We start from the raw sequence: 12,604 nt of genomic DNA, 5'->3' as shown, positions 1-12,604 counted from the left end.
CACCACTGACTTCCTGAGGAAACTACAATCCATCGGTGATCTTCCTGATAACACCATCCTGGCCACTATGGATGTAGAAGCCCTCTACACCAACATTCCACACAAAGATGGACTACAAGCCGTCAAGAACACTCTCCCTGATAATGTCACGGCTAACCTGATGGCTGAACTTTGTGACTTTGTCCTTACCCATAACTATTTTACATTTGGGGACAATGTATACCTTCAGATCAGCGGCACTGCTATGGGTACCCGCATGGCCCCACAGTATGCCAACATTTTTATGGCTGACTTAGAACAACGCTTCCTCAGCTCTCGTCCCCTAACGCCCCTACTCTACTTGCGCTATATTGATGACATCTTCATCATCTGGACCCATGGAAAAGAAGCCCTTGAGGAATTCAACCATGATTTCAACAATTTCCATCCCACCATCAACCTCAGCCTGGTCCAGTCCACACAACAGAACCACTTCCTGGACACTACAGTGCTAATAAACAATGGTCACATAAACACCACCCTATACCGGAAACCTACTCACCGCTATTCCTACCTACATGCCTCCAGCTTTCACCCTGACCACACCACACGATCCATCGTCTACAGCCAAGCTCTGCGATACAACCGCATTTGCTCCAACCCCTCAGACAGAGACAAACACCTACAAGAGCTCTATCAAGCATTCTTACCACTACAATACCCACCTGCGGAAGTGAAGAAACAGATTGATAGAGCCAGAAGAGTTCCCAGAAGTCACCTACTACAGGACAGGCCTAACAAAGAAAAGAACAGAACGCCACTAGCCGTCACCTTCAGCCCCCAACTAAAACCCCTCCAACGCATTATTAAGGATCTACAACCTATCCTGAAGGATGACCCAACACTCTCACAAATCTTGGGAGACAGGCCAGTCCTTGCCTACAGACAGCCTCCCAACCTGAAGCAAATACTCACCAGCAACCACATACCACACAACAGAACCACTAACCCAGGAACCTATCCTTGCAACAAAGCCCGTTGCCAACTGTGCCCGCATATCTCTTCAGGGGACACCATCACAGGGCCTAATAACATCAGCCACACTATCAGAGGCTCGTTCACCTGCACATCCACCAATGTGATATATGCCATCATGTGCCAGCAATGCCCCTCTGCCATGTACATTGGTCAAACTGGACAGTCTCTACGTAAAAGAATAAATGGACACAAATCAGATGTCAAGAATTATAACATTCATAAACCAGTCGGAGAACACTTCAATCTCTTTGGTCACACGATTACAGACATGAAAGTTGCTATATTACAACAAAGAAACTTCAAATCCAGACTCCAGCGAGAAACTGTTGAATTGGAATTCATTTGCAAATTGGATACAATTAACGTAGGCTTGAATAGAGACTGGGAGTGGCTAAGTCATTATGCAAGGTAACCTATTTCCCCTTGTTTTTTCCTACCCCCCCCGGCCAGACGTTCTTGTTAAACCCTGGATTTGTGCTGGAAATGGCCCACCTTGATTATCATACACATTGTAAGGAGAGTGGTCACTTTAGATAAGCTATTACCAGCAGGAGAGTGGGTTTGTGGGTGTGTGTGTGTGTGGGGGGGGGTGTGTGAGAAAACCTGGATTTGTACTGGAAATGGCCCAACTTGATTATCATACACATTGTAAGGAGAGTGATCACTTTCCATAAGCTATTACCAGCAGGAGAGTGGGGTGGGAGGAGGTATTTTTTCATGCTTTGTGTGTATATAAAAAGATCTTCTACACTTTCCACAGTATGCATCCGATGAAGTGAGCTGTAGCTCACGAAAGCTTATGCTCAAATAAATTGGTTAGTCTCTAAGGTGCCACAAGTACTCCTTTTCTTTTTGCGAATACAGACTAACACGGCTGTTACTCTGAAACCAGTCCTGGGAAAAAAGCTCAAAAATTGGAGCTGTACTTGTGGGATGCTCTGTATTCTTTTGTGTCGGGTTTCCACAAACAAGTTAAAAGGAAGACTTTAGGTGAGACCGTGTCTCTCTCCAGCTTCATATTTATTAACTAAACAGGTATATATTTAAATATCTCAACAGCCATACCCTATTGACTGAGGCTCTTAATAGCAATCACTCTCCATTAATAAAAGGCTGTAGGACTGGAGAGAAGGTTTGTCCCTTAGAGATGTATGTGGAATACTTTCGCCCGATAGAACTGATATTATGCATAAGAAAACAATTAAATGAAACACGTAAATGCACTAAGTCTTTATTGTTTCTGTACAGAAAGTAACAGATACATGGCTAAAACATTCTAACGTATCGGTGGACTTTGAAAACTAAGGCTATTCTGTAGATTTGTTCTATCCCAGTATTTGTTTTCATACAACGTACTTATAAAATGAAGCTATAAAAACACAGATTCCTTTTTGGAAACATCTGAGATTGGTGTAGTGCACAGAACTACAGACTACGTTTAGTATGATCAACACAACACGTTACAGACCCACGAATGGTTCCCATGTTACTAACATTCAACACAAAAAAGATCAGTCTCAGACTGATGAATGAGCTTGGTGACAAACACAGACTGAACAGTTCAACCTTCTGTCTGAGCGAAGAGAAAGAGACCCATAATTCTGATAAGGAAACATTTGACTAAGGAAAATGAACAGCACCCTTAAAGGCAGGTTAAGCACATCATTTATCTCAAGAAATGTATTATCTAACAGACATGTTAAGCCAGTAGAGTGACGGTAAAACGCACAGGGCATAGCTATTGGGAGGAAAGAGAACGGTAGCTCTGAGAAATTGTGCTAATGAAGTGAGAGGTCTCTTGCTGCCAATATGCTTCCCTTGAAAGATCAGTGTGTTTGATTCCCAGAGCACCAGAGCCTTCCAATCCAGCAGCAATGGAAACATTTCAAAGGAAAGAGATGTTAAAAAGAGAGCGGTCTGGCAGTTTTTGTGTGTGGAGTTTCAACTAAACAAACAAGGCGGAATGAAAAAAACATCTCTTGGAAGTTGGCCAGATAAAAGTGACATTTCAATAAAAAGTGGAAAATGAATATTTTCCCAAAGAGTTTTCCCCATTTTCTGATCAAATCTATTGAGCAACGCATCTCCTGCCTCCTACCAACTTTCTCTTTTTTTATTACCTGGGCTCCAAACAATCTCTCCTTTTTACATCTCAAATTGATCTGGAAATAGATGTGGGTTTCTGGTTAATTTCCACGTTTGTACATCAGCCTCAGAAGTGAGTTCAACTCCGCTTGTGAGAAATTTTTTTACTTAACTTGTGCAGCTCTGTGTTGTTGGGTCAGGCAATCCTAACATGTAGTATTTACATGCCACTAAACTTGTGGCTCTTCATAAAAATAAATAATAATAATAGAAAAAAAAGAATGGTGAATACACGAGAGAAATTCAAGTTACAATTTGGAGGTTGGTTCCCACATTAAGGGTATATTACAGATTTGGCCTCAATGGGATGTATAGTGTCTCTTTAAAGGCCACTATCCATTACAGTTTCATGTTAGAATTTTGAACAGTTTTTAACTCTGTAACAAAATAGACTTAAAAAACATAGTAGAAATGGGAGCGAACAAGACTCCAGCTTAGGTTTCTGATTCACTTTAAGACATCCCAAAGTTCATGTAAGGGCAGAAAGGAATGCAGCTGATCTGTGTGTTAATGATGAGAAGTCTGCGCTCTGCAATCCTCACTCGGGCTCTACGTTACGGCTCTAGGAGCAGGCAATCGTTATTACAGGCATGAATGAAGAGCCCAAGTCTTGGACAGGTAAAAAGCCTTTAAATTAGACAAAAAAGACTTTTTTTTCCCATTGCAGGATGAGAGATAGCTGGAAGTGCAGGGAGTTGACCAAAATTGAGTGTTATCTTAAAGAAAACGATGGGATGTAAATGTAACCAGCAACCATATTTTTGCTAGAATAGAACTGCATTAAAAACATCGCCCCCTTCCAAAGTGTAGAAAGACCTTCCTTTTCTGCTGCATTCATGACAATGCAATGCCAGCCATCAAGCTATTTATTCATGCATTTCTAAATATAACAAGAGGAAGTTTGTTAGGAGACTTAAGCCTCAATTAGAAGCCATTTTTAGAAAGGAAAAAAGGTTTTAAAAAAATTCATGGAGTAAAACAGATGGCTTCAAGTACTTGTGCATAATAACTAATTAGTCGCTATGAGCGGGGATTAAAAACAGCTGTCACCTTGGAAGGGATAGTTAAATATAGGTAGGCAATTTAATCCAACAGTGGCCCTAGATTCAAACGCATTGAAGAACATGCCTAGTATTGAGATTTAAAAGAAAAATGATTTGTCTGCAATGATGAACCAATATTTGAGTGGTTCTGCTTTATACATGACAAACTCTTGATTGCACATGTCTAGATTTCGAAGTAATATAACTCCACATAGTGAGCCAGACTACCTTGATATAGACAAGCATTTTCGAAGTCTTTTGTGCAGCAAGTTTAGTAAGTAAGGGGTGTTCTGTGGCACTGGAATATACAAAGCAATACATTGTTTTGAGGTTGACCGCCAAAGTCAGGCAGGGGAATTTAAGTGCTGGAATTGTTTATTCCATATACTTTGCTGCCATGAATGTTATTCCTATTATCTGACAGGAACCAGCCCCATCAAAAAATCCAGCATCCGCTACCTTGTAAGGGTCTGAAAGGCCTAAAACCTTTGATTTCTCTGACTTTCCACCAATGCCACATAAAAGGAGAGGGCCGTGGATAAATTTTCAATGGGAGAGTCTAAACAGTGAAAGATTGTGCAGAGGAGTGGCCTGAGTAGAAGAGGAATGACGTGATTGGGTAGTCAAGAAGGATATTGTGTTTGGGAAGAGAAATAGTGTAGCTTGTCCTGTGCTATGATAGGCTGAGACACTTCTCTTGCCATATAACTGGAGATAACTAACTGTGGCTTTGGCTGAATTTTAGAGGGTCACACTGATGTGGAAACAGAAAAAAGCAGTCTTCCTACTGTAGACATTAAAGATTAAAACGACGAAGAAAACATTTTAAAAGCCAAAGTAGCAGCTTCAACTAAAAGACCTCTCACTTTCTCCAAAAAAGATGTATTGTTTTCAGACAAGTTTCTTCTATACAGAGAAATTGTTAACATCTGCTCGCTGTTTAGCAAATGCAACATGCCCCCAGCTGGTTTTGCTTCAGCAGAAGGACCAACTCGAAGTCTCCCAGAGGTAAGGGCTATTACATAGGTGACGGCCATACAGCACATTGAGGGAGCCAAACCTAGAAATGTAGGTCTTGCAAAAAAGTCAATTTAGAGTCAGAGTGGGGCAGAGTGGATGGCCCTACCTGCACCACAACATGACACACCCAAGTTAGAATCCCCATTTAGTTTCTCACTTTTTCAGCGGGGTTGGGTAGCAGTATGCTCAGTCCTGTTTGGGGAAGTGTGTGGGAAAAGGGTTTAAAATAAATGTGAAAATGTTAGGACTGCACGTGCGCACACATGTTAGTTGCTAAATGAGCAAGTCTGGTGCTTAGTTTAGGCCAACGTGATTGTACAGGAATCACAGATCTGTCTCCCTTAGCTGAACAGTTTGGATCTGCAGTTTTAAAAAGTTCGGTGTACCTCACATTTATTAACATCCTAATGATTGTTAAATAATCCAGCAAGTTGTTTCATAGCTACAGTATGCAGCAGTTGCTAGCTGCTTGCAAGAGCAATATAGAAATTACATTCAAAGATAAAAACGATAGTTTTCACACATAGCAGTAACTAGTATTTCTTTTTCACAGAATAAGTGCAAAATACCTTTAACAAATAATGGCGGTAGTGTAAAAAAGAAAAAAGACAATTTTCATGCAAAAACACTTCCCTGTTTACAAAGTCTGTGGTAAGTCTCAAAAACATCCTTTACCTCCCTCTCCTATAACAGCACTAGACTTGTTATTCTGTTTTCCTGCCATATCCATTCTGTCGTTTATTAAAATATTGATGACATGCAAGTTCAATTATTTCCAGCCCACCAAATATTTTTTGTTGCACAACAAAAATGACAACTGCAGTCACACAATACAATCGCACAAAGCTGTACAAGTACAGCAACACAAACATACCTAGTGTGAACAATGTCCAGTACAGGAGCGAGATGCATTTAACCACTAGGACCCTGAGCTCAGATTTACAAGGTGGAATTATGCTTCGCCCTGTTACATCAAAGTACTTTTCACCTTCGTAGAACAACTGGAGTCTCTCTTCTTTCTCTTCCCATCGCTTCTGGCACCAGAGCTGCAGCTCTTCCCTGGAAGTTGGCAGAGTCTGTACTGGATACCTATGGACATGAAAATGTATCTCCTTTGGGAAGTTTCCATTCAGAAGGTGCTTCTCTGTTTGCGGAATGTTTTGAGGGTATGCCACAGTTATGTCATGGATAGCATCAAGGTTATTACCTATAGGAAACATTTTTGAGAACTAGATAAATATAGACACTACAATGGACAGTTTCTATGACAATTACCACTGATTAGAGCTTCAGGGTACAACTGAAAACTCAAAATCATGGTAGAATTCACAAAGATTCATTAGCAAGTTCAGAGTATTCTACTCATATAAATATAATATTTTAAGGCTAGCAGGTCAATATTTCCTAATCACTGTTCTGTTTTTTCTGTCTCTGGGTTACAGCGAAGACCTGTAGGGACAAAATAACATTCACTAGAAGAAATACTAATCCAGGATTCTAAAACAGAATAGGTAAAAGGATAAAGTCTTATTTCAATGAGAGATTAGGATACACATGCCTGATCTTTTTCAAATCAAAATAGGGTTTGATTCACTGTATTTTACTGTGGTCACATACTTTTGAAGAACATTCATTACATTGCAAACTGAAATTATCTTTGACCTAACAACTGTAACACACAGTACAATAACTATAATGGTTGTAAAAGAATCCAGTTTAAAATTTGACTCAAAGCAGTACAAGTACAATTCTAATTTATTGCCGGTCTTGTGGGGAGGAGAGCACATACAAATATACAGCAGAAAAATGATCAGAAGTTCATTAAATCAGGAGTCCCTTTACTGCATTTTAGAAGATGGGGGACAGCTTTGCAGGGACTGTATTGCAATTAACACAGCCCCTTTACACGTAAATAGTCAGTGCTCTGAGTGCCAGCTAGAAATGGCCTTTGCCAGAGGCTGAGGACTCTTCATGGGATTCCAGATTAGGCGAACCCAACAACAAAGTACAAACCTGGGAGATAAAGCATTGGTTAAACTGGGTATAGCTAAGTATTTGAATGCACTTTTAAAAGCAATTGTGGATTAGCAATTAAAGGGGGACACTGACAAAAGGACCCAGCCCTTCTATCATTATGTCTAATCTAATCAATCCACTTGTGTGGACAAATGTTGTTAAGATGAGTTTTACTGCTGTACCTGTGCATTAATACTAATTTTTAGAACAATGCACTATTCCATATATCCTCTCAGCCTGCTGCTGCTTCATACCAGACAACATTCTTTTTAGATTTGATAAAGCAAACTTGGCTAGTCTAGAACTGATCTAAAAATAGGCGCCCAGTGCACTCGACGTGACATTAAAGTTAAGTTCTGCCAGCACTGTAATTTATCGGGCGTTGCTGCTTTTATTTTGTTGGTTGTCTCAGAGCAGAATAGGTTGAGTTAGAAACTAAAAAGACGAAGGGTTATTCGTGGGTGCAATAACTATGACCAGATCTGTATCAGAGGAAACGCCTTAAGGCAAGAGCGCCTGAACACCACTGCTCAATGCGAATCCAACTTAGGAATGGACCCAGCAAAACCCTTAACAGGCAAATACTATACCAAGGAAGAGATACCACTCTAACTGAAGACACAACAGCTCTCCACTCCCTCTCCATCACTTCTACCATGTGTCTGCTGAGCAATCAGTTTGCCATTATCACCCTTTCTAGATGGCATGATGCAGATGTTTTTAATAATCAAGATACTACACAAATAATAGATAATATTCCACACACATTGTGACATCGTTTTATTTATTGTACCATGCTGTGTTCTAGCCTTTGCTGAATATCCATGTATTATTACTGATGCCCATTCTGTTCTTCTTACAAAACTCGGCACTGCTATTTTGTTAAATTCCCCACCTGCTTTGTTGCATCACGTCTGACATTAGACAGAAACCTTCAGAGCAGAGACCGCGTCTTATCTATACTGCAAAGTGCCGAGCTTGCCTTTGGTTCTGTAAATTAATGATATAGTGCAGATCTCAAAGCATTTTACACAAATGGGACCAGTAATGTTTAACTATGCTGTAGATGGGGAAACTGAGGCAAAGAATGGCTAAAAGACTTACACAGTGACTCAGGCCAGAACCCAGGTCTCCTGACTCCCAGTCACATGGTTAGACTACTAGACCACTGTTTCCCCAACATAGCAGGGTGATAAGCACATCAAAGCGACTTCAGAAGAAATGACTCGGGCACTTCAAAGACAGGCTCAACATACCAAAAAGCATAGAAACATATCAGATATAGGAAATACAGACATATATGATTTAATATGCAGAAGGATTAGAGCCTTCTAAACGTGTCCCTTGTCTTGGAGGGTTTAATTTTCTGGCAGGCCAAGCATGTGGCGATGGCAATTTCCAGCCAATTATTCAATAGCTATTGAAAGGAGCGTGCCTTCTCCTATTATTGTTTGCAGTAAGCTGCTGGATCTACACTGCACACTTTAACAAAAAGGTTCTGAATGTTTTCCACTGATTCATCAGTGACATCTATTAACATGAAAAGGGCAACACTATCACAGCCAGGTGCTATCTGAATGAACCTGCTTTCAAATGTTACTGCAACAGAAACTAGAAAAATCCTTTGGAGCGGGTGAAGCTCCTTTAATGACAGCTGCTAGGGCAGCGAATTTTTGAGCAGGGCACCCACCTCAGCACACTTTCACAGCAACCATTTCCTTATTGCTGCCTCTGTCTCCCCCCCGCCAATGCAGGCTCACCCCACGTGTAGAGTGGAAACTTACTAACAGCCTATGGATCAGAATGAATGGAAATTGCCTGTCATCCAACAAAAGAAGGAAGGTGACAGTGGACAGAGTGGGGTATCGGAGAGCTGCAGGGCAACCAGAAATGGACAAGGCTCAAGATACAATGGGGACATGTTGTATTCTAGAAGCAGCTAAGAAGGGATTACAGTGGTTAAATAAGGAATGACAGATGGGAACAACCAGAAAGGGGAGAGGAGACTACGTACAAAGGAGAGAACTAAGCTGTAGCTCATCAGAATTAATTTTTAAAGAAGGCAGGACACCCCAGGAGGAGAGCGGTATTAGGGCTGAGTACATGGAGAAGTTTTAGATTACTGGGCTTTGTTTCAGTTCATGCATGTTACATCCTATATCTTACCGTATCGCTCTAGAGGATGGCCCACATCTCTATTAGTACGGGAAGATAGCAGAGTGGCCTCGTAAGTGGGGCATTAGCAGAATGTCATTGATGAGAATTGAATCAAACTGCAGCTTACTGTTACTATGGGGCACACAACTAGGTTAGTCAGGCAGCAGGTAGTATTTTCCCCCACTGAATTTAAATCCCTTCTTAAGGGACCTGCTTTCGCACATTTCAAGTGCAAGACATAATGCGGCTTAAGAGTCATGTTGCTCTAATTACCACTAAGACTGTTTCCAATGAGACAATAACTGAATAAGACAGGACTACTTGTTTATAGCTCAGACTAGTTACCTGTGCCTAATGAGGCAGGCTTGGGAAAACTGGCATTTATTAACTTCTGAAGATCCTTCTTTACTTTTATGCAGCTATGAATATTATTTCTGGGTGGGGCGGGAGGGGGGAACCAAACAGGTGTTTCACATCTGAAATCTAATTTTAACAACTCTCTAAATTAAGATAACCAAGAAAGTGAGAGTAGAAGTTGATGGACGGGTATTTCAGCTGATCAGGACACACACATAAATTTCAGCAGCTTTCAGAGCCCTCTAAGACAAGGATTCTCAAACTTTTTTTTGCTGGGCCCCCCTTCGAAAATACTTCAGGCTGTGATGACCCTCCTCCCCTATCCCATGCCACCCTTACTTCTGTGCAGCTGCTGGTGGCAGTGCTGCCTTCAGAGCTGGGTGCCCGGCCAGCAGCCACCGCTCTCTGGCCGCCCAGCTCCGAAGGCAGTGCAGACGTAAGAGTAGCAATACTGCGACTCCCCTCCAATAGCCTTGTGAGCTTCATTTGGGCCGGGACCCCCAGTTTGAGAAATACTGCTCTAAGACAATAATGGGAATGAGGCTCCTTATTACCAGCGAGTGATGCTGTTCTCAGTGCATTGGGATAGAAACTGCAGCACACAGATGCTAACTGATTCTGAAAGCTTGTTCATCATCATTCCTACACAGCTAAGAAAGCCAAAACAGTTGAGTAATACGTATCTTAGTCTCCAGCTACTTAACAGTTACTAAGCTGCAAAGCATCCTGAAAGCCTAGTTCTCCGTTTCTTTCTATAAATATTTCTTTGAGATATATTGGTGCTCCACTTAAAGTTGTTCATATGCCAGGATTGACCAGTGTGTGACATTTCTCTTCAAATAACTGCAATGCGAAGTCAATAGCTTTAGGCCTTATAGTCGTAAGTTGGTAAAAGTGATACAAGTAATTCCGACTGGGCTTGTGGCCAAAGTTACAGCATCAGCAGTAAAACTTCACTTGCTCTATTTTAAAAAAAGTGTTTTTATGAGGGAGAGGAAAAGGCATTTTTTTCTTTCATTATCTCAGATGCTCGATTCAAATCTCTCTCTTCTCAATCTTTATAACCAAGGGCTTCTTACTAGACTCAAAACAAACTTATCTCAGGCAGAATGATATTACATTTAAATCCGTGTGTTAAATAATGTCAGCCTGACTTCTAGGGAGCTTTTTTTAGCATGAAGACAGAGTCAGGATTTTAAATATTTTAAACTTCTCTCAAACGTGTTTATCAAGAGAACAACACAGAGCCAGTATAAGTATTGTGAACTGCTTAAAGCAACATTCAGCTCTTAGGGAGGAACCCTCAAGATAACACAGTCCAGAGACCATGCAGACATACAGGAGAATGATTCCATGGACCTATTATGTGTGGTATGAGGTTCAACTGGGAGTTGGAGCACCGACAGGAGTTCTTCGGATGTGACTCAGGTTACCACGAGGGGCATTTTTTGCAGATACTTGTAAATGACCAACACCGAGCTGGTCATTGCAAACTAAAAGGTTTGCTATATAAGCAGGTATTTTGAGGGCATGCTGAATAGACGTTCTCTTCCCAAAGTGCCCTTCAATGAGCCCATAAATTAGAGGTGGACCCAAGCCTAAACACTGGATGGAACTATTCAAAATGTTAGAGGTTTAAAATCTGAGTCCAAATGCTGTGCAGATTTCTAGTGTGAACAATCACATTGGTGGCTATTCCATCTTCAACCCAGGTGAGGCCCTCAGAGGTTATTTGTCCCTACATTATCTGTCCCTGACACTATGTTTAATTTCAGTCACATATATCATTACTAAGGCTGTGAGTCTGTCACGGAGTGTCACAGATTCCGTGACTTTCCGGGACCTCCATGACTTCTGCAACAGCCAGTGTGGCTGGCCCGGGGGACGCCAAAGTAGCTCGGCCAGCCTCTGGGCCAGCAGCACCAGCTGCTGCCACGCGCCCCCCTCTCCCCTCCGCGCCCCTTAGCAGCAGCTGGGGTCCTGGGCTGCGTGCTGCAGCCTGCCCCTCCCCCAGCAGCAGCGGAGATCCCGGGCCACGTGCCGTTGCCGCCTCCCCCAGAACACCCGCAGCCCCCCCTTCCCCAGAGCACCCACAGCGCCCCCAAGCTGCCCCCTGCCCCAGAGCACCCAAGGTTTAGTCAAAGCTATATAGTACAAGTCATGGACAGGTCAAGGACCATGAATTTTTATTTATGGTCCATGACTTTTACTAAAAATACCCATGACTAAAACGTAGTCTTAATCACGACGCCCCGGGTCAGAGCTGATTGTGGTACTTCAGATCTTATCCCAATTTTTCGTTACATCACAACATGGTACTTGATATATGGTCACGTTGATTCCAATTTGTATGGCGGCAGGGCTCTGCATTGTATAGCTCACACGGTGAAGTCAATGTGTCTGAGTTTTTCTTTTTGCGGGGGGTGGGATTTTTTTTTTTTGGCTATATTAATGCAATGGGTCCTTGTGCCCAGATAGGGTTCTTTAGGCACTACCACAATTAAAAATATATACATATGACTGTCAGATTTAAAAAGTGGAGCTGGTCCATGCATTTTGAGGCGTTCCTTTGAACAAACTGATCAGTTACATAATCAAAACATAGATGGTAACTAGCAGAGTGAGGCTAATTGCTATCTGACAATATCTGATTTAAGATTGTTATGTCTTAACTTTGAACCACACACGGTGTTGGGTATTAAAACAAAAGCTATCAAAACCTGCTTACTGGAAAACGTTACCGCCTTGGCTGCTGAAAGACTTTCGGTTATTTTCCTTTATAAACACAGAATCTGAGGGGAGCAACTTCAAGGATTTACAACCACAGGTGGATAGTATAAGCCTTGGGA

General features: G+C 41.7%; 1 protein-coding gene across 10 annotated transcripts in view; it reads right to left on the bottom strand.

Moving 5' to 3' along the window:
* Positions 1–2,232: 2,232 nt before the first annotated feature.
* LCLAT1 (lysocardiolipin acyltransferase 1) overlaps positions 2,233–12,604 on the bottom strand; it is a 198,826-nt gene continuing 188,454 nt past the window's right edge. For 7 of the 10 annotated variants that reach the window (XM_007071694.4, XM_037895586.2, XM_043543543.1 and 4 more), the window contains one exon: positions 2,233–6,432. In XM_007071694.4, coding sequence (XP_007071756.1) covers positions 5,930–6,432 — 503 coding nt within the window. In that variant the 3' untranslated portion in view covers positions 2,233–5,929. Of the gene's footprint in view, positions 6,675–12,604 lie in introns of all 10 variants that reach the window. The other 3 variants (XM_043543545.1, XM_037895595.2, XR_005224831.2) reach the window with 2 other exon arrangements.

This window comes from Chelonia mydas, chromosome 3 (assembly GCF_015237465.2).
Source record: "Chelonia mydas isolate rCheMyd1 chromosome 3, rCheMyd1.pri.v2, whole genome shotgun sequence".
Taxonomy (NCBI): domain Eukaryota; kingdom Metazoa; phylum Chordata; order Testudines; family Cheloniidae; genus Chelonia; species Chelonia mydas.
Note: the sequence above shows the minus strand (reverse complement) of the source record. Positions and strands in the feature narration are given on the sequence as shown.